This window comes from Syngnathus leptorhynchus, chromosome 22, assembly GCF_054491065.1.
Source record: "Syngnathus leptorhynchus isolate UIUO chromosome 22, UIUO_Slep, whole genome shotgun sequence".
NCBI lineage: Eukaryota > Metazoa > Chordata > Actinopteri > Syngnathiformes > Syngnathidae > Syngnathus > Syngnathus leptorhynchus.
Genome location: NC_141216.1, coordinates 3,396,653 through 3,418,130, shown reverse-complemented (window position 1 = coordinate 3,418,130; position 21,478 = coordinate 3,396,653). Strand labels below are relative to the sequence as shown.

The 21,478-nt window shown below is 48.6% G+C and overlaps 2 protein-coding genes across 2 annotated transcripts; both read left to right on the top strand.

The window, feature by feature from the left end:
- The first annotated feature begins 1,545 nt into the window (after nucleotides 1-1,545).
- pdk2a (pyruvate dehydrogenase kinase 2a) lies at nucleotides 1,546-4,889 on the top strand. The gene is made up of 11 exons (XM_085904317.1): nucleotides 1,546-1,744; nucleotides 2,181-2,322; nucleotides 2,626-2,697; nucleotides 2,775-2,959; nucleotides 3,036-3,125; nucleotides 3,326-3,403; nucleotides 3,622-3,698; nucleotides 3,772-3,867; nucleotides 3,955-4,065; nucleotides 4,126-4,239; nucleotides 4,302-4,889. The coding sequence occupies exons 1-11, from the start codon at nucleotides 1,627-1,629 to the stop codon at nucleotides 4,443-4,445; spliced, it is 1,227 nt and encodes a 408-aa protein (XP_085760443.1). The 5' UTR covers nucleotides 1,546-1,626; the 3' UTR covers nucleotides 4,446-4,889.
- Nucleotides 4,890-5,634: 745 nt separating this feature from the next.
- On the top strand, nucleotides 5,635-21,067 carry myo1d (myosin 1D). The gene is made up of 22 exons (XM_085903552.1): nucleotides 5,635-6,141; nucleotides 9,238-9,446; nucleotides 9,716-9,809; nucleotides 9,883-10,048; nucleotides 10,120-10,173; nucleotides 10,242-10,337; nucleotides 10,402-10,518; nucleotides 10,589-10,792; nucleotides 10,862-11,007; nucleotides 11,086-11,200; nucleotides 11,280-11,450; nucleotides 12,459-12,529; nucleotides 12,824-12,898; nucleotides 12,984-13,116; nucleotides 13,182-13,348; nucleotides 13,697-13,904; nucleotides 15,127-15,350; nucleotides 15,618-15,756; nucleotides 15,824-15,928; nucleotides 16,016-16,129; nucleotides 16,593-16,747; nucleotides 20,169-21,067. Exons 1-22 carry the CDS (start codon nucleotides 6,047-6,049, stop codon nucleotides 20,323-20,325), a joined length of 3,015 nt encoding a protein of 1,004 aa, XP_085759678.1. The 5' UTR covers nucleotides 5,635-6,046; the 3' UTR covers nucleotides 20,326-21,067.
- Nucleotides 21,068-21,478: the final 411 nt, after the last annotated feature.

The following is a 21,478-nucleotide window of genomic DNA, read 5'->3' as shown; positions in this document are numbered from 1 at the left end:
AATTAGCATCAGTAAAGAAAGCGCACCAGAAGGGGCATTTTTGCATTCTACTTTTATCCCACTAGATGGCAGTGCTCCTTGCAAAATGACCAAATTGACCTTAAATTGCCCATATCAAAACAATGGATTTTCTATGTGTAAAGAAAAACATTGTCAGCGCGGAATGTCGCTCCAATTTGGGTCGTGTGTGAGTGTATATAAATATAGCCAATGAAGTACTGTAAACTAGTACGCCTGTATCGCACACGTTCTTCTCAGCGCTCACCTTCTTAAGAGCAATGCTGCAGGGCAAAAATACTTTCACACGTAATCCAATGGACTGCAAAACCTTGTAAATTGATGGTGGATTGATGTTTTGAATTGCTTTGTCGCCCTCTTGTGGTTATAGTCTGAAGCTCATGCTAATATAATATAATATAATATAATAGAATAGAATAGAATAGAATAGAATAGAATATATTTATTATAATTTAAAAATACCAATTTAAATGCATGCACCAGCATCTGCATCGCTTTAGCCTCCCTCCCCGGGGTCCTGAGACCTTTGGGCTCTGGGCGTCACCCCCACTGACCCGGTCCATAATATGGCCCGGCTCGTAGTAGGAATGCCAGCTGACGGAAAACTACTAGTGTGGGGAGGGGGTGGCGTGGAGTAATATAACCCCTCCTCAACACATTCTGCCCAGTGGAGAATTTTTGGTAGAGTTGTACAGTTGAAAAACTGGCACAGAAAAAAACGGTTAGGGCACTTGACTTAATGCCAAAACGTTACATGACAACGATTATATGTGCTTGCGTGTGCGCGCTCACTCATGTTTCGATGAACAACAACAAGGCGACGGCTTTGTGAGGACAATCCCGACTCAGCATCAGTTTACATTACACGAATGTGTGATGTCGAACGGAACACATTGTTCCCTGAGAGAAGCGTTTCGGTTCCAAACCAACTCTGGCAATTTTCCACAGAATCTTCTCCCGCCTATTTGACCCATGAAGCTTATGGGTTTCACTAATATACAAAATGTTTCTGAGTATTTTGTCTCTTTTTGTTGACTTTTCAAAACATTATGTAAATATTGAACCGAGTGGACGTGCTCCAAGCAACGTGTACTTGGGTTCATCTGAGGACATCACTTTGCCCTTGCATGGTTATTACCACATCCAGTTGCACTGGATATAACTGCACTATACGATAACAATAAAAACTCTTCTGTTCTATTCTAGATATCCAAATGTTAAACGAGAATATGCGGGTGCACGACTTTGTCAACGTTTCTGAACACCAAAGTAGGTCAAAGGTGACGCTGTCCAGTTCCATGCAGACACATAACAAACCATGCCACGCAGCTCCTATTGGCTCACCCGGAAAATAAATAGACAACGTAACCCCGCCCCTCACAGCTTCTATTGGTCCAATAGGGTGTAAATAAAAAAATGATCTCACCGCCTATTGGCTACTCGCCACAGCGCTACGCAGCTTCTATTGGCTCTTTTGGTCAATAAATTAAAAACCCGGCCGCCGGTTGGCTATTGGCCGTTATCGCTTCAGCGATAGACAAGCAGCCATTCTGCTGCAGCCAGAATCAGCACCTTCGGCGGCCGCGATCAGCCAGAATAGAATTAAACATGAAGTTCGTTCGCTATATTATGAAAAACGCCGCGTTGGCGAGTGTTCCGAAACACATCGAGCATTTCTCCAAATTTTCCCCTTCACCGCTCTCCATGAAGCAGTTTCTCGACTTCGGTGAGTGTCGGTCGTATTGAGATGCATGATGGGAATAAAACTGCTATTTTCATCGCATTGCATTGCATTGGAGAATGTGTTGCATATGCAAAAAAATATATAAGTGTCATTTCATTCAATGTGCCGCAGTTGGACTGACTGCCTCGCATGATGGTCACTTGGTTTCATGATTGCGTCAGATATGCAAAGAGGTGGAGGTGTCAGGAATTTCTCTCGGACAACTTAGACGCCTACATATTATGTGTATGACTTGTGTGACGTCACGGCCACCACAGAATTGTTTGTAAAAGTACTCTCATGTATGATGTCATTTAAGGGCGTTGTAAAGAAAAAAAAATCTCCCAATGGTCACAAATTCATCTGTAAAAAAAAAAAGGATGACATTCCAACTAAAATAAATATTTTACAACCCCTGACATTTTGTATGTCCATGCAGGATCCATCAACGCCTGCGAGAAAACTTCCTTTGCCTTCTTGAGGCAGGAGCTGCCAGTCCGGCTGTCCAACATCATGAAGGAGATTAACCTGTTGCCCGACAAGCTGCTCACCACGCCTTCCGTACAAACCGTACAAAGCTGGTCAGTGTTTGTGTGTGTCTTGTTTGAACTAGAATCTTAGCTTTAAATAATCGAAAAAGAAAAAAAGAGACTCAATGGATTCACCTCACAAGCACTGGAGTCGATTTCCAACACACTTACGTCACACACTGGGAATAACAACGGCAGCCTTTGACCAAGTTGTGCTCGCTCCAGCTGGAGCAGCAACTGCAAACTTGGGGGAGGGGGAGAGAAAAGGGTGGGGGGGGGTTCCTCCTCGGCTGTGAACTTCAGCCTACTTTCTCCTTGTGTGACCGCCTTTTCCTGCCCTGCATGCTTTGACAGGTACGTTCAAAGTTTGATGGAGATCCTCGAATTCCTCCACAAGAACCCGGATGACCACAAAGTTCTCGGCGAGTAAGTCCCAATTCGTCTGGTGGTCTGATCCATTTCGCAAATGTATTTATTTATTCGAGGTGTTGCTCGTCCTTCAGGTTCGTGGACGCCCTGGTGACCATTCGGAACCGGCACAACGATGTGGTGCCCACCATGGCTCAGGGTGTCATGGAATATAAAGAAGTCTTCCCGCAGGATGCCGTCACCAATCAGAACATCCAGTACTTCCTGGACCGCTTCTACATGAGCCGCATCTCCATCCGGATGCTCATCAACCAGCACAGTGCGTAACCGTGACGACGGGTCCCCCCACCCTGTGAGTCCGGATGTATTGAATGCTCTTCTTTGTCTCTCGCCAGCTCTCGTTTTTGACGGCACCACCAACCCGGTACACCCCAACACCATCGGCAGCATCGACCCACACTGCCAGGTGGGCGACGTGGTGCAGGGTAAATGTTGGCCTTGTTTTTAGTTTGTGAAAAATTGACGCCAGCGCTTCGTTGTCTTTGTCGCCCTCTTGTGGCTACTAAGGGTACTTTACCCATCAATAGCTGGAAATAAATGCAGACTTGAATTTGTGTATAGTGAAGCACAAATAAGACGACAGTGTTATTATTTGGTTAAAAAAAAAATCTGTTTTGTTTTTCAGACGCTTTCCACAGCGCCAAGATGTTGTGTGAAGAATACTATCTGCACTCGCCTCCGCTTCTTCTCCAAGAGATCAATAGTGAGTCCCGTCGTGTATCCGTTTCCTCGATTGCAAACTTCAGCTCGAATTTGATCAACTTCACTTGCTTGATTGACACACTCGACGCAAAGTGCTCGATCCGGATGGCCCCCACCTCCTTCATGGAGGGCCTGACGCTAAGTTTAGCAGCACTCGAGCCGTGGTTGATGACATTTAAATGGCGATTGTTTTTTTTTGTTTTTTTGTCCTCGGCTCAGTCAAGAAGACACAGCAGCCCATCAGCATCGTGTATGTGCCGTCCCATTTGTATCACATGCTGTTCGAGCTCTTCAAGGTAAACAAATCCTTCTTCCTCATGATACCGACCAATAGCATCGCTAAACGACGGTCTTTATTGTCGTCATCAGAACGCCATGAGGGCGACCATCGAGACCCACGAGAACAGAGAGCTGCCGGCCATCCAGGTTTTGGTGTCTCTCGGAGGAGAGGACATGTCCATTAAGGTGCGTCGCCGTGGTTATAAGGAACGTAAACAAAAGAGAAGCTGACTCCAAAGTCAAAGCAAGTTGTTTTTTTTTTCTTCTTGGCAGGTGAGCGATAAGGGCGGCGGCGTTCCGTTCCGCCGCATCGAAAATCTCTTCAGCTACATGTACTCCACCGCCCCAACGCCGCAGATGGGAGAACACGCCCGACCGCCGATGGTGCGTCCAACACATTACGCGACAACGTTTTTTTTTTAAGACGTTCTTCCTTGCACACAGGCCGGCTTCGGCTACGGGCTTCCCATCTCGCGTCTCTACGCCAAGTACTTCCAGGGCGACCTGCAGCTTTACTCCATGGAGGGTCACGGAACCGACGCCGTCATCTACTTGAAGGTCAGCTTCAAGAGCTTTTTTTTTGAGGGTGGAATATTGGAATGTGTCAAACTGGTTTCCAGGCGCTGTCGACGGACTCCATCGAGAGGCTGCCGGTGTACAACAAAACGGCGCTGAGGAACTACAAAGTCAGTCAGGAGGCGGATGACTGGTGCATCCCCAGCAGAGAACCGCTGGACCTGAGCAACCACAAGGTGGGAAAGTGAAGCCAAGTCCCGGCCGTCTCTCAACCACTCCCTCCCGCCCCGTCCCGAAAAAGCCCTCCTGAACGTCTTTTAGCCCCGCCCCTCCCGCCATCATGGACCTAATCAGACAAGTGTCATCTTTGCCACGGATGGTCAGGAGAGGTTCGGGAATCCGGCGAATGGAGCCGCACGTTGTCGGGTCAGAACAAGGAAGGTGCTGAGAAAAAAAAAATCTGTGATGGACCCCAAAGCCCTTTTCTCGTGCACACCTTTGAACAAACAGTCATGTGATGCTATCAGCAGCCATTGTGTTATCAATTTTATTTTTTAGCAGACTTTGACGTGTCCAGTCCAAATCTTATTTTTTATAACTGCACTCTTAGCTTGATGTGTTTGTAAATACTGTAAATATGACATAGAAGTTAATATTAAAAAGAAAGAAATAGTGGAATACAATCAAATTGAGTCAAAGCAGTATTTTTGAGGCTCACTTGACAGTTTACTAACTAGCGGGTGGCGGCGGGATTCCAGTTGGTTGACCGTTGAAGAGCAATTGTAACAGCTCAGGAGAAGAAGAGTGTAAATGTGACACGGAGATTGCTGCTGATGAATGACACACCCAACGGTGAGTAAGTGTGAAGCCGCGGAAATGTCATCTCAAGCATGACTGCAGGTGGTCATGGACGCCTCCTCCTCCTCCTGGTTCTTGTCATCTTTTTGCATGAGACCAAGCAGAACTCCTCCATACTTCCCAAAGGTATGCATCTCTGATCATCACTAAAAGAACACCATTACCACCGATAGCAGTTCTGAGAGGGTGTGCACACTTGTGCAATCCAAAAGAACAGTGAATTCATTTACTACATGAGAAACATGGGAATGAAGCTTGCAGCTATGCACGTAGCCGTTTCTTTTATTTATGTACACTTTATGTAAAATGAACTACGAGAGCGCGGCTTTACTTTTGTTGGAGGAGTTTCCTCAGTTGTCCACAAGACGGCGCAATTGTACCGGTATTGACAACAAGTTTTTTTTGCTGATCCAGTATTTTTTTTTTTTTAACTTCTCGCCCATCCAGTAAATGACCGCTTTAAGTCAGAGGGAAAATCCCACTTTTTTTCCTTTTATGGTGACGGGCAAACGTAGTTGCAGGCGCCCCACCCCCCTCCTCACCCCCAAATTCCTCCTCCCACATCTGCGTGGTCTACCTCTCAGTCATCGCCAAAGTATGAAGCGTAGACTGGGAACGGTGCTTTGTAAAAGAGAATGTCGCTGACAAAAAATAACAACAACAAAAAAAACGTCCTCTTTCATGTTAGGGGCGTGGTTTGAGGTGAGCAAGCTCTACTCCTATTGGCTGCGAGAGTCTCTCGGACGTCCACGAGGAGGATCAGCCCGTCCGCCTCAAGCTTGTGTGCCAGTGACCAAGACACAAGGATGCAATTGTAAACTTAACATGATCGCTTCTGTGGACACCTAACAAGAGGGAGAGAAAAACTTTTGCACAATTTGCTCTTTCGAAAATGAGCGAGAGGAAAGTTGGCGTCGAGCAGTGAGGAGGAGTAGGGACGGCTCACCTGGGGACGCACGTTGGAGGTTTGCAGGAAACTCAAAGCGAGACGATGGCCGAACACGAAAGCCTCGAGTTCGGCATGGCTGACTTTGTTCTTCTGGACAATGTGACCATGGAGGACTTTATGGCCAACCTCAAGCTCAGGTGAGCGACTTTTTATTTATTTGAGCTTTTTTGTTGTTGTTGTTGTTATTGCAACAGGTGTTTCAGGCTAACAACCTGCCGGAAGTTCCATTTTTGGGAGAGTCCAGTTAGTAGTGTGACGTCACAGAGGGGAGACCCTCTTAAGTTTGACGTCAGGAAAGTATAATTTGATTGACACTTGACCTGCTGGCTTTGATGTACCTGAGTTTAATGCTAATGCATTAGCAGGAGATTCCTCATGATTATTTTAATATCAGGTATAAAAAAAAAAATGCAAAACGTTTGTTATTGTTGCTGCAGTCTCTTTAAGGTCTTTAAGCAGTGTCCTTAAAATAAAGCGATTTACATGGTGATGCAGCATTTGGCTGTTATGCTGCACACAAGTAGAATAAGCGACTTTTTAATTCTTTATATTGTTTTCAAATGTTTTTCATTTTTGTCTTTGTAAATACTCTTAAATATTGCTATCATTGAACTCCTGAAAGAAAACAAAAATGCCCTTCCCTTATTTTAAATTACATTCACATCATGTATCACATTGTAGCTCAATGCAATGAGAGATTAATCAAATTGATAGATTGCGACGATCCAAAAGATGATCATTTGATACCCCGACAATGAATGAACGTCTTGTGGGAAATTTCGAGAGGGCTCGTTGATGTATTAAGCAGAGCTCGACAGTACGCACAGTAGCCAGACAGCTCGCAAGCCAACGCCGGGCCTCATTTTCCCGCCTCTTGCCAGGTTCTGTCTGCTCGTTTTCCGCCCCGGCGGTGGCGTGTGCGGCTTATTTGCTGAGGGCGTCACCGAGTGGGAGTGCTTTTTTTTTTCTTTTTCCCTTCTTCTCCCCGTATTGCCAGCACGTGTGTGTGAGGGACCAGGTGGGCACGATTGTTTGAGTTCAGCGGTTCTGGTCTGGTGACAATCAAGACGGGAAATGGGCATGGAGTGCACACCCATGACTCAGTTTGAGCGAGTCCAACCTCGGAATAGCTTTTTCTGGCCAGGTTTCCCGTCACTCCACGCCCGCCATGTTGCTTTGGAAAAAAGACGGTTTGTGAGAGTGTGCCCGCTCCTTTGGGACAGATGGCCTGCGGGATAAGGGTTCTCCTTCCTGATTGGATGGCGCTCTCCAATGTCTTTGTAAGGCAGCGGCCCCGCAAAGCAAATAATTACAGGATCGCCTGTTTGTTTTAGTCTCGCAGGAAGTCCCGGGAAGGGGGGCGGGGCCAGCGGCGTCTGGCACGAGTAAACCTCACAGAGCAGCCGCCGCGAGGTTTCGGCAGGATTCTCTCACTTGCTCTTCCAGTGGAATGGCATTTCTGGAATGAATCACTCGCAGACGTGTGTGCCCGTGGCCTTGTGAGAGCCTGGAGTGATTTGACCTTTGAACTTTGGAGAGTTTAAAGGAGGACAGGAAGGAAAGTCGGCGTTTCCATCCCGCTGTTGCTCCCCGTGTGGCTTTTTTTTTTTTTTTTTTTAAGGACCACCTTCCTCCTTTCATCCACACGACGTCATTAAAGTATTCACGTGACCCGGGCGGGCCTTGTCCTTTTGTACCCGTCTTATCAGCTAAAGCGGCTCTGTTTACTTTCTCCCGTGGGCCTCCTTAGCAACAAAAGCACCCCCGATAGCTCGCACGGGCCGGGCCGCCTCTCGTAGTCGGGATTTGGCAACGGATGCCGCTTTGCGACTCCGTCTGGGCCCGCCTGCAGATTTCCGGCCTCTCCTCGACAACAGACGGATTCTTGCCCGGCGGGCCTGCCTGCCACGGTCCGGTCTCGCCGCAAGAATTTCCATACGAGCCTGAGTAATCGGAACCACATTACCGTTCTTATGTAAACACTAGCTGTGCTCGTGTTGTGTTATTCTGCACCCCCCTCCCCACCACCACCCCAAAAAAAAAGAATAGCTCTAAACATTTGGGCGAGCAGAATTAGCTTTGTTAAGTGCAGGCACAGCTGGAGATGACAACTTAGTTTTTTTCTGACGGGCATCACATCATCCGCGCCGGATGGGCAGAGATCAACTTAAGCCCCCTCGGACTCCAAACGGGACTGTGATGAAGTAGAACGCACACAGATTATCTCCTGGCTCTTTATAATGCCTGACGTGAGTGACCCTGAAGTTGAAACCACACGTGTGTGATGATAGCACGCCAACAAGGACCAACAACCTTGTCAGTGTGAAGTTTTTTTTTTTGTTTTTTTTTTGGGAATGGCGAGTCCAAAAATAGAAAGTCAGAACCGCACGCAGCAGTTTGGCCTGGGCGTCTCTTTTTTAATGGTTGACTTCTTCTTTTATGACTTTTTCCTCACCACCCTCCTTCCTCCTCCTCCTTCTTCCTTCCATCACCAAGTCAAATATGAAACCCTTTCTACTGAAGGTTCGTTTTCTGCCTCCGATTGAGGCCGTAACAATGGAGCGGGCGCACGGCGGTGGCGGCGAGCCAGGCCACAATGGAGCTTTGAATTTAGAAGCGTGTTAGCGTAGCCCAACAATGCTCCTGTTCTGCTCCGGCCGCCATGGAGGCGTTGTAGAGCGCTGATCATGTTAGCTAACCTAGCATCATCACTTCAGTGACAAGACTGTGAAAAGACGTCACCAGCAGCCCTCAGCCCGGCTCGTTTGTCAAAGGGAGAGCGGTGAAGAAAGAGTCCATTCTTCTTCTGCATCCACCATCTGGGATCCGATTGCTTTTTTGGAAGAGGAAGGAAACGGATGGAGGTCAAGTGGCGGCCTGGAGGAGAGCGAGGAAAGACCAGGGAGACCTTCTTAAATGATGAAGATGCAGCAGACCTGTTCTTAATGTTTTTTTTTTTTCTAACCTGGTGACTATCTCAGATGACTTTGTGAGATGCGAGGTTACACAATAAACTGAAGTTTCTGGTCCACATCCTCATGGACTAACCTGAAAGACTTCCATTGTTTCTTTGTTATATATTAACAGTTTATGCTACTCCATAAAGTGAATAATTATTGCTTGCTTGCGTGATAATGGTGTGAAAAAAAATACTCGCAGATAAATCAAATATATTTAGCAATTTTCATTTTACATTTAATGGATGTTCTTAAACGTTGCTTTTTGGTCTTCAGGTTTGAGAAAGGCCGAATCTACAGTTACATCGGCGAGGTGGTGGTGTCGGTCAACCCGTATCGCTCCATGGACATCTACGGCCGCGACGTGGTGGAGCAGTACAAAGGTCGCGAGCTCTACGAGAGGCCGCCGCACCTCTTTGCCATCGCCGACGCGGCCTACAAAGCTATGAAGAGACGCAACAAAGACACCTGTATCGTCATCTCAGGTATACCATGAAGTGCAACGTGGCATTCAATGTTCTCTCAACGACCAATGAAAGCACACCGTCCAAAACACTTTCATTTGACCACCAAGGTGATTAAGCGACACCTTGTGGTCAGAAATGGAACTACACCGCACTTCTCGGGCGCTGCCATATAAACTAAGATAATGTGTATTATATTTTTAAAGACTCTTTAGGGTCTATAGTGCTGAGTCATTAAATATAATTTTTTTTTTTTTTTTATATGGTGTGTCCCATTACTTTTGTTACAGGGGAAAGCGGCGCCGGCAAGACGGAAGCCAGCAAGTACATCATGCAGTACATCGCCGCTATCACCAATCCCAACCAGCGGGCCGAGGTCGAGAGGTGAGCGAGATATAACGCCAGCTGGCGTGCGCCGAGCGGGCTAACCGACTACCCCCCCCCCCTCCCCTTGCAGGGTGAAGAACATGCTCCTCAAGTCCAACTGCGTCCTGGAGGCTTTCGGCAACGCCAAGACCAACCGCAACGACAACTCCAGCCGTTTCGGCAAGTACATGGACATCAACTTTGACTTCAAGGGAGACCCCATCGGCGGCCACATCAACAATTACCTACTGGAGAAGGTCGGCCCACTCGACGTGTAAACAGATTAGCGTCTGTCTTACTGACGTTGTTTTTTTTTCCCCCACGCCAGTCAAGAGTGATTTTTCAGCAAGAAGGAGAAAGGAGCTTTCACTCCTTCTATCAGGTCAGTTTGTTTACTTTCTTGGAGAAAAAAAAAAAAGATCTTTGTGACGTGTTTTTTTTTTGGTCAAGCTTTTGAAAGGAGCACCCGATGCTCTCCTACGTACGCTGCACATCCAAAGGGACCCCAAACGCTACAACTATATCAAAGTGGGCGGCCAGATGAAGGTAATCGGGCGCAAGCGTGACCTCATCAAGAACACGCCATCATCTCACGCTTGGCCATCCGCAGTCGTGCATCAACGACGGCGCCGATTTCAAAGCCGTGGCCGACGCCATGAAAGTGATCGGCTTCACCGGGGACGAGGTCCTGACGGTCTACAAGATCCTAGCCACCATCTTGCACCTGGTAACGCCCCCAACCTCCTCCTTTTTTTCCATTTTTGAGCTTGTTTGACGAATGAAACTGTCTCTCTCAGGGGAACTTGACGTTCGGCGTGGACGGCGACGTGACGTTGATCGAGAGCACCACGCTGGTGGCGGTGATGGCCGAGCTGCTTTCCACCCAGCAGGAAAACGTGGAGAAGGCTCTGCTCTTCCGCACCGTGGCCACGGGCCGCGACGTCATCGAGAAGCAGCACACGGCGCAGGAGGCCAACTACGGACGCGACGCCCTCGCTAAGGTGAGATGTTTTTTTTTTTTTATTTAGTTTTTTTTATTTCCTCTCACCTGTTGATCGTCCCTGAATTAGGCCATGTATGAGCGGCTCTTCTGTTGGATCGTGGGATGCATCAATGACATCATCGAGGTGAAGAACTACAACGCCAGGGTCCACGGGAAGGACACGGTCATCGGGGTGCTGGACATTTACGGCTTTGAGATCTTTCCGAACAACAGGTTTGAGATGTCGGCGAGGAACACTTTTGACAAGGTGGCGGCAAAGCACTCTTTTTTTTTTTTTTTCTTTCTTTGCAGCTTCGAGCAGTTCTGCATCAACTATTGCAACGAGAAACTGCAGCAGCTCTTCATCCAGCTGGTGCTGAAGCAGGAGCAGGAGGAGTACCAGCGAGAAGGCATCCCGTGGAAACACGTATGGCTCCACTTTCACTTTGGCGCAGATCCCAGAAATAATTTTTGCCTAACACGTCACGCTGCCCCCCCGCGTTTAGATCGACTACTTCAACAATCAGATCATTGTGGACCTGGTGGAGCAGCAGCATAAGGGCATCATCTCCGTGCTGGACGAAGCTTGCATGAATGTGGGCAAAGTCACCGACGAGCTCTTCCTTCAGGGACTCAACGTTTTGCTGGCAAAGCACGCCCACTACACTAGCCGCAAGGTACACAAAATCACCGCTGCAGACTTTCTATTAGAACACTAGAGGGCGCCAACTGTCAGGAAGAGAAATTTGAGAGCAATGGATGATGTCATGGGGGGAGGACAGTGCAGATGTAAGTGCTTGGTAAACATCTGCTTGTCAGGAAGGTCACCTACAAAGGTGGAATTCAACGTTAAATAAAATCATGCTAGCATTTTTGTTATTTTTTTGTCCGCCCACTTGAGGTTGTTGTGCCATTAATTCCACATCGATGATCACACATAACAAAATAAATCAGATATTTTGTGGTCCATAGTTTAAAAAAAAAAAGAATCACTGGGTGCATTTAAAATGTCAACTTTATTATGCGCCTTGCGATGATGTCATTGAAGTGTCCTCTTTGCTCAACGGCGATGCCCCTCCCTTCCCTACTTTGTGTGCTCGTTATCCTGACCTTGTTTTATCACTTTGCCTCTACGCACGCACGCAAACGTGCCATCACATTTTGTGAAATACATAACCGGCGCCAAGTGCGTGTTAGCCTTCTGGGTTTTCACACCAGTCCAGGTAGCAGTGGTTGTTTAGTTTCAACCGATGAATCCTTTCCAGGTCAAATTACGCGACGTGTCGGTTGGCCGTTGTTATTTCCCGTCGTCAGGCTTCCTCGCCGACATCACACCTCCGCTTACACGTTTTTTTTTCCCCCTCTCCGCGCTGTCTCTTTCCCTTGCCATCACTCCGGCATCCAGCTCGCTCCCTCGTGATCTCTCGTGCCCTCGTTTGAAAAGGCTTCGGCCCGCCGCCGCTTTCCGCTCCACTAGTGTTGCCGTTTTTTGCAATTTGGCTCTTCTGCGATCAGCACAACTTGAACACTCGGGTGAACACGGAGAGAATGACATCATCTTTTATCTACTTTCAGTGTCGAATGGGGCCAAAATGTATTCAAGATGACCCTCTCAAGCTATTTTCAAAACACGTAATCATTCAATCGTAATAAACAAACCCGCATCATCTGTTTTCTTTCTCCAGCTCTCACCGACCGACAAGAGTTTGGAGTTTGACCGAGACTTTCGTATCCGACACTACGCCGGCGACGTGAGGTGAGTCCGCGTACAAGTGTTCCAATGACATCATCAACTCGATGACAACCAAATGAAGAAATCACACGCGCTAAGCCTTCTTAACGCGCTCGCCTCCAGCCCATTTGAGCTGTTCAAGAGCCTCCCAGGAGAGGGAGGGAGGGGGGGAGTGGTGGTGGTCTCGATTGATCCCTTAGCAGCTACTTAAAGCCGCCAGAGCGGGCCTGCTATCGCGCAACCGGACTCACCTAATAGGATTAACTTGTAGCAATAATGTGTTTGTGCTTCCTACCTGCCCACCCCCCCCCCGTGCAGCTACTCTGTGGTGGGTTTCATCGACAAGAACAAAGACACTTTGTTTCAGGACTTCAAGAGGCTGCTCTACAACAGGTATCACATCTGCTTCAAGTCACAAGAAAAATAACCACATTTTATAACCTGGGTTGGTATTTTTTTTTTTTTTTTTGTCGCCCAGTTCCAACCCGGTGCTGAAGGCCATGTGGCCCGAGGGCAAGCTGAGCATCACGGAGGTCACCAAGCGGCCGCTCACCGCTGCCACGCTCTTCAAAAACTCCATGATCTCCTTGGTGGAGAACCTGGCCAGCAAGGTGATGATTTGAACACCCCGCCAGGCCCCGCCCGCCTCTTTTGCTTATTGGCCGCCCGTCTGCAGGAGCCCTACTATGTCCGCTGCATCAAGCCCAACGACGTCAAATCGCCGCTGATCTTCGAGCGCGGCCGTTGCCGCCACCAGGTGGAGTACCTGGGCCTGCTTGAGAACGTTCGCGTGCGCCGCGCCGGCTTTGCCTACAGACAGACCTACCCCAGATTCCTGCATAGGTAAAAAAAATATATTTATATGAAGCAACTAAGACACTCGCACTTGTTGTCTCGGCTTTTCCATCTGTTACGCTCACCCACCGGCCAGGCAGCATGAGGTCATCTCAATTACATCACAGCTTGGGGCCTTGACTCAGCCTGCTAAATGTCGCGGAAAGGATGCGTCAGATGTTTTCAAGGCGCCGCCTGCTTTGTTCGCGATGTCAAGTGATGTCACTATTACACCAGACTTATTATTTCCATTTTCATACAGCTCCCAGGTGTCTTAATAAAATACCTAATAGATAAGAATTTGTGACCATGACAAGTTAAACTACTTTTCCCTAATCCTGCGTCCCACCCTCGCAGGTACAAGATGATCTCCAAGTTCACGTGGCCCAACCACGACCTTCCCTCGGACAAGGAGGCGGTCAAGAGGCTCCTGCAGGGCTGCCGCTTCGACGACGACGTGGCCTACGGCAAGACCAAAGTATTTGTGCGCACGCCGCGCACGCTCTTCAGCTTGGAGGAACAGCGCGCCGAGGTGCTCCTGAGGATCATCCTCTTCCTGCAGAAGGTGAGAGGGTCCACTTGGAAAGAAAGGCCCACTGATGTGAGCAAAAATGAATATTTGATAAATTCCAGTGCATCAGAGCACATCCCAGTAAGTGTGTGCCTGTCAAAGCAGCGTGTCCCATAGATTCCCCTTGGGAATACCCCCCCCCCCCCACACACACACACACACACACACACACCACCACCACCTCACCCGCCGCCTTAATTGCTTTCCAAAGCCTTTTCTCCCTCTTCTCCGCTCTCGGGGCATTAGCTGTCAGCGTGTCCAAGAATTATTATTTTTTTAAATTCCCTGTCTCCTTCGCAAATGGTCTTTATTCAGTAGATTGAGAAGTCAAATCCAGCTTAAGGAGACTTGACGTGACATCCAGACCGATCATTTTATCATTGTGCGGCGGGAACCTTTGCCTTAGCTCGGTTGCCGAAGGAACCGCTCAATTCCTTTTCTCGCCATTGCTCTCTGACACTCTTGTAAATCCTGACAAGAGCGCAGTAAAAGCTCTCCCTTTTATGGGTAAATATGGAGGGCTGCGCCGTCTGGGGGGTCTTCAACGGGGCCTGATTAGACTCACCTTCGGTCCCCGGGGTGCCATGTTGGAGCGCACGAGAGCGTGAGAACCCTCCCCCCCTCAAACCCCCACCTTAATGAGAACATTTCAACAGTAATGTGATTTATCGACACTTGATGCTCTTTTTATTTGATTGCCCCTCCCCTCCAATTGACCTCCATGGCGCCCCCCCCCCCACCACTTCCCACAGCGCTCAGCTTTAATTAGTGATCTGCTTGGATAAACGCAGAGCAAAGCATGTTTTTTTTTTTGGAATAAAATACTCAATGAGTGCCACAGACATCTTGGAATTATTTTTAAAATGCTTTATGTCTCCTTTTTGTCATCTACCCGTGACAATGAGAACAAAACCTCCACGGCGGCACGATTAAAATCATAAAAATGAATTCCCGCCCGTCAATGCGGCGGTACCTCATCTCGCCGAGATAATTAGCAGTGTCGGGAACGAGACAGATTAGCCGTTGGCAACGTGACTCCTCATCCACCTCTCCAATTATGACAGCGAGCTCATCAGGTGAAGACCACCTCCTGCGCCTTTTTAATATTCATGCGCTTCCTCCTTGCCGCCAGTCACCCACGCAATGAAATATTCATGATCTCTATCATGACTGTTAATTTCATGCGCTACTTACGCGTGTGTGTTGCCATCGCCAGATCTGGAGGGGCACCATCGCCCGCATCCGGTACCGACGTATGCAGGCGGCCCTGGTCATCCTTCAGGCCTACCGCCACTACAAGGTCAAGTCGTACATCCGCGAGCTGAACCGGCGCTTCCACAACGTGCGCTCCATGAGGGACCTCGGCCGTCACGTCAAGTGGCCCACGCCGCCCAAAGTTCTGCGCAAGTTCGAAGAGGCGCTGAGGAACATCTACAACAGGTATATGCGAGGGGGGGGGGTATCGCAAAGAAAACAAAATGCAGCCTCTGTCGGTTGGTGTTTTTTTTTCAAAGCTGGCGGCGGCGGGGTTGACCCCTAAACCGCTGGAGACTGACAAAGCCTCAGGTTTGTTTTCTCCTCCAGATGCGGCCCTTTGAAGCAGGTTTCTTTGTGCTCACACTGGAAATGGATTTTTTTTCCCTTCAGCGAGAACTTTGCGGTCGATTTTCCACTACTTCAATTGTTGTCTTCCCTCCCTTTCTGCAGGTGGTGGGCATGGACGATGATCAAGGGCCTCAGTGCAGAGGAGACCTTGCAGGTGAGGGCAAAGGTGGCCTGCCTGGAGGCCCTCAAAGGCCACAGGGTGGACTTGGGACTACAGCGAGCCTGGGAAGGAAACTACCTGGTGAGTCGCCGCAGTATCCATGCAGAGAAGTCAGATCTCAAACCTTTTTTTTTTTTTTTTTTTCTAGAAGCGAGACAGCCCCGATAGCACGGCGTCTTTCACGTTGGTCTCCAGCGAGCTGCAGCGAAAAGACAAATTCATGCGGGTTCTGTTTGCCTGCAACGTACGCAAGGTGGCTGGCAAACACGCAACGGCGGCCTCGGCAGACACCCCCCCCCCCCCCCCCCAAAGCCGGAATGACACATTTGGTTTTTCGCAGATCAACCACTTCCACAAGGCGGAGGACCGAGCCGTGCTTATCACCGACCGCCACCTGTACAAGATGGACCCCCTCAAGCAGTACAAACCCATGAAGAGCATCCCCCTTTACAACGTACGACGCTTTCATTTCGCTTCCACGTGCTAAAAACATTGGCGCTAAGTGCTAAGCTAACACCTGTGCAAAAAAAAACAACATTGGTGCCGTCTCCGTTCCTTTCCCGACGTTGTCATGCCAACATCCCGGGAGACGGTGTCGCCATGGCGACCGAGCGGCTCAGCTGATGTCTGGCGGCGAACGGCGCTCTTCCTCCTTCAGTTTCCCGGAGAGAGTCGTTCATCTCCTTTTTCTGCCTTTTTTTACCTTTTTTCTTTCCTGCTGTGCGGCCTTTTTTGTTCAAAAGTATTTGGACTCGGGGAAATATTGTCTTGTGTCACATTATGAGCTCCAAACCTACCAAAGAAAGACTTAACCTAAAAAAACAAGTTTCTATTAAATAACAAAATGTATTGTAATGCTCTTGCAGGTGGGCAAGGAATGTCACATATTTGACACGACAACATTTCTACCTTGACAGGTGACGGGCATGAGCGTGTCGCCGGGCAAGGACCAGCTTGTGGTTTTCCATACCAAGGACAGCCGGGACCTGGTGGTGTGCCTGCAGGGCCTGGTGCCCGCCAACGAGAGCCGCATCGGGGAACTAGTGGGCGCCCTGCTCAGCCATTTCAAGAGGTAGTAACGTGTCTCCTTCTCCATAGCATGACATTAGCATCATTGTTAGCCAGCTAGCAGCAGAGTGAGAGGAATTTGATTCTTGTTGAATCTGATTGTTGAAATGAAAACACTGGCAAGGAGCTGCTGTAGGCCACAGCTTCCGCCGAGACGCTCACACTGAAGTAAGCGGCCGAGGCAAGGAGCAACATTTGCTTTTTTTTTCATGTGCCCCCCCCCACCTCTCCTCCAATCCCAGCCCCACCTCAGCCTCACTTGACTCCCCCATTTCATTTCTGTGGTGGATATGAAATATTTAAAGATCTGCTGCTGCAGCTGACTATTTTTAGAGCACGGGCAGCCTCCCCCGTTCTCTGGCTTTTATTTTATGTGTATCGGAAAAGAACAGTGTGGACTGAAGAGACGGGACGCAGCTCTGCAAGCTATCGATCAATAGGAGGTCGGAGAAGTCCAAATCTCGTTGCAGGGGGGGTGGCGCTTGTCCTCGTTAGGGTTACGGCTAAAAATGAAGCCCATCACAAATGAAAAACCATTCACACTTCTTCACCACTTTATTAGGTACACCTAAATGAGATGCGGTTTAACCATTATTATCGATCAGCAAACCTTCATTGATTAAGGTGCCTTCAAGTACCGTGGGATTTCTCCCAGCACGCCATACAATCAAAGTCCGTTCCACATCGCGCCTAAAAGGTGAAGATTGAAACGGGGGGGGGGGGGCATGTCAGCACTTTTGGAAGTGCATTTTAGCCTGCACTCGAATGGGCGAGCCACATAGGCGCACAGAGAGAGAGAGTTGATTTGCTGTTCCTCGCCAAGGTCACAGCGCTTTCTGCTGAATCGAGACTTTCTTCCTTAGTGATGCAAGCGATGCACTCCTCTTTCCGCCATCCCCCTTGGCCTCGCCTTTCATTCTTACTTTCTTGGAGCACTCTCAGTCCCGCCCCTCTGCTCTCGCTCTCCATCTTGCATTCTCTCCTTTTGTCTATTTCCATCCTTGCCTTTTTTTCCTATCAGCCTCTCTCTCTCCACTCGTCCCTCCTTTTGCCCGTTCCTCCCCCATCCGCCCCGCTCTCTCGCTTCCTAATCCACTTTGCCTCTCCTCCTCCTCACCCATCCCCCTTTTCTTTCTTCCCCCCTCCATGTTCCCTTTCTTCCCTCAAGCCACCAGCTGCGCCCCTTCTCCTCTTTTGTTTTTCACCTGACATTCTTTCCCGTTTGTCTTTTGTCCCCCCCCCCTTTTCCTCTCGTTTCCTTTCCGGGTGCGCTGCGGATGCAGTTGCCATGACGACGGCTGCTTCCATGTTTGTCTGATCAGTAAGCAAGCCGTCTTATTTATTCCGAGTTTTCCCATGTTGGGGGTGTGTTCACTTGTGTGACCAAACATTCCAAGGTCAGCACAGTGACATCATTCAATCGCTGTGACCCGCACCTTGCTCACACTGTACGAGCGGCCATCTTTAATGGCCGCCATCTTCCTCTGTGTGACCTCCACGGGTGCGCACCTTCCGCCCAGCAACAGTGGTTCTATCTCCCCCCCCCCCCACGATTAGCTCCATCGTCCGCCACCTCTCCAGCGTCGCTCTTTGCGTGTCACGCTCGCCTGATGACCTCATTTCCTCAGCGCCATCCATCACGTCGGACACCTTTGCCATGCTATAGCGCCGCCGCCTCCTCCGCGAGCCTCACGTGTGTCATTTTCTTTCTCGGTCGTCTGACGACCTTCAGCGTAGAGATTTCGTTAGGTCCGCCGTACAAAAGTACATGTCATGTGTTAATAACATGACCGTCATTGCTAATTGTTAGCCACCTAATGGCGTTTTTCATCATATGCGAGCATTAAGATAGTAGGGGCATCTTTAAAGCAGCGTTATTTGATTGTTTTTCTCTAAGCAAGGTGTCATTCTTTATTTTTTTCAGTAGATATGATTTTCTTGATCAATGAGTAACAATAGCAGTGGCAATACATTGGGACCAAAGCCCGTTCGACCCCCCCCCCCCCCCGCCGCCGCCATCTGCCAAGTGTGACCGTCCCCCTCCAGAGACGCTTTTTATGCATTTCCGGTTCTGCCTCACCTCCCACTCATCCGCCGAGGCGGCCCGTTTGTTTAAGCGCAGCCCGTGCGGATTCCCGGCAACAGCTGTTCATTGGCACGCGGCGTTCACCCGCTGGAAGACGGCCACTCGATTTCCACATGTCGCAAGCTCCCGCGGGGTCGCGCCACGTGTCGGCCCTTTTGTTTTTGCCCTCTTTGTTGTTTAAACGCAAATGAGTCGCGACAAACAGGTTAAGGAGGCAACACATGAGCAGCATGAATAAAATAAGAAGCCAATGACACTCATCAAAAAACATCACCTGCTGTTTGCAATTGTAACTGCCCGAGGTGGCAAAAACATGCTGTGGAGTCAAACAAAAAAAAAAAGATTTGAATCCATTAAAAAAAAAAAACTCCCTTTTCCTTGAATTTAGCCAATATGAAACATAAAATGTCTCCCTGGGAGATTTGAATAGGCCAACCTGCTCTATTTTTTTGCTCAGTCAGCACAAACACACGAATAACAAGCAGGATGAATTTCTAATTAGCATTTCCGTCCTTCACGTACCCTTTGTCAGACTCGTACAGTAGAAACACGCATGCTAATTAGCTGCGCATAAATCAAACTAATGCGGAATAATCCACAATCTGCGCTCTTAATCCTTCACGGGGGATTATAACCTTTTGATTGGCCTTGAATCTTTGTAATTGTTGTTAAGAGAGCGAAAGGGGGAGAGACTGTTGGTCCCCGTCCAAAGTTGTGAAACGTGAGCTCATGCTGCAAAGTCAAAACAACGACAGCGACGGGTTGTTTGGTGGTTAAACTGCGATTGGGGGAAGGAAAGAATTGATTTTCTCGTTTGAGAGCCCAGTCAAGTGAAAGTCTGCCTTGAGGGAGGTCACAGCAGCTCAGCCGGGAGACAATGATCATCCCCGGTGACCTTAAAAAGAAGCTTTTTGTTCCAAATTCTGTTTATCGACACGTTGCGATTTCATTGTGTGATTTATTTCGAGACCAGTGTTTGTGTGCGTAATCCTCGGTGTTTGCCCTTCACGCCAAACACAGCATCCCTCTGGCATTTCACTAACACACACACACACACACACACACACACACACACACACACACACACACACACACACACACAAAGTACCTTTGGCTGGCGGCCATGACAGATGGAGGAGTTGGGCTGGCGGAGGTTGCCATGACAACCAGCAGCGACTTTTCCCCTACACTCCGACTGAAGCTACATGCAGCGGCTCTGTGGAGGCGTGCCGTGTGGGAGGCGTGTTTGTGTTCATGACTTATTGTGTGTGTGTGTCAGAGACTTGTTGTGGTTGTGTAACAAGTCGCTGTCATCGTTTGTGTTTTTTCTGTGCGACAGCGAGCGCAGAAAGCTGCAAGTGAACGTCAACAGTCCCATCCACTGCAGCATGAACGGCCGCAAGTGCACCGTGGTGGTGGAGCCCAAAATCAACCAATCGCAGCCAGACTTCACCAAGAGCCGCTCCGGCTACGTGCTAGCCGTCCCCGCTAACTAAACGGAGGCCGGCGACGACGAAGCCCCCCCCCCCCCCCCCCCCAGCAAGCCGGGAAGGTGATTGACTCGTTTGTTTGTTCTGGGCGGGGTTTACTGAATCGTCCAATCACAGCGTTGAAAAGTTCGCACTGCTGGATCCATCCACTCGAGAGACGTTCTTTTCTCTTTCTTTTTTTTGTTTTTCTTTGCCGAGTGCAATATTGACTTTGTTCTGTTGTCAATCTGAGAATAAGTTGGGTATAAATTAACGAAGGGTTTAAAAAGTGTTCTTTTGAAATGATTGTCCATGCCAAAGGCGTTTGTTGATTTTTTTTTTTTTTTTTTAGTTGGGCTGTGTTGAGCACGTCCGAAATTTAAGGAAATTAAAAGTTAAACATATTTAAAATGTTAACGCTAAGAGAATCCCGATGTGCTAAAATCCAAAGTCGTAAAGGGAGCCAAAGGTCGTCGACCTACCCGTTGGCTTTTTTTTTCTTTGTATATCAGCCTTGGAAGCGACTCGCCGTCATGCCAAGTCTTTTCTTTTCTCCTTCCTCCCTCCCCAAAATCCCAAGTTGGAAAGCGTCCATGTCACATGACCCCTCCTCCCTCCCCCTACCGTGTTGCATGTGTGCCAACTGCGCGTCTTCCCTCGCCATCGCTCGCCGTTGGTTATTTATTGTGTCTCACGTGCCTCATTTGATATCCTCTCTGCTTACATTTCTCATATTCTCATAGCAATAAACAGTAACATGCAGTACTTTTGCAGTCTCTTGTACAAATGTTTTCCCCGCTGACTTGAGTGATATCGGATCTCACTCGTTATTGCCATGACAACGCCGTGTCCCGCCGGGCGGGGCCTTTTAATTGGCTGACACTGCTGACTGGTTCGTATTGTCCGAGCTAATTGATTAGCTAGCGCTTTTACGGAAAGCAAAAAAAAAAAAAAAAAAGCCACCCACGAGTGTCTGGAACAATCAGTGCATTTTATTTGGATTTTATCTTCATCACAGTACAAAAATAAATGAAAATAAGCCAAACCGAGACGTGATATCAGGAACAACAACTGTTTTTTTGTTGAAAAATGTGAGATTTTAATAAGCCCCTCCTCCCACAATGGTCTGTACACGCACACATTCGCACCGCCGCTATTTATCTACAAGTTACGCAACAAC

Excerpts from the sequence above, each read along its gene's own strand:
- myo1d (XM_085903552.1), top strand. The coding sequence starts at position 6,047 with ATGGCCGAACACGAAAGCCTCGAGTTCGGCATGGCTGACTTTGTTCTT. Across the intron at positions 6,142-9,237 it reads ATGGCCAACCTCAAGCTCAG|GTTTGAGAAAGGCCGAATCT; the intron begins GTGAGCGACTTT and ends TTTGGTCTTCAG. Across the intron at positions 9,810-9,882 it reads CAGCGGGCCGAGGTCGAGAG|GGTGAAGAACATGCTCCTCA; the intron begins GTGAGCGAGATA and ends CTCCCCTTGCAG.
- pdk2a (XM_085904317.1), top strand. The coding sequence starts at position 1,627 with ATGAAGTTCGTTCGCTATATTATGAAAAACGCCGCGTTGGCGAGTGTT. Across the intron at positions 2,698-2,774 it reads GACCACAAAGTTCTCGGCGA|GTTCGTGGACGCCCTGGTGA; the intron begins GTAAGTCCCAAT and ends CTCGTCCTTCAG. Across the intron at positions 4,066-4,125 it reads AACACGCCCGACCGCCGATG|GCCGGCTTCGGCTACGGGCT; the intron begins GTGCGTCCAACA and ends CCTTGCACACAG.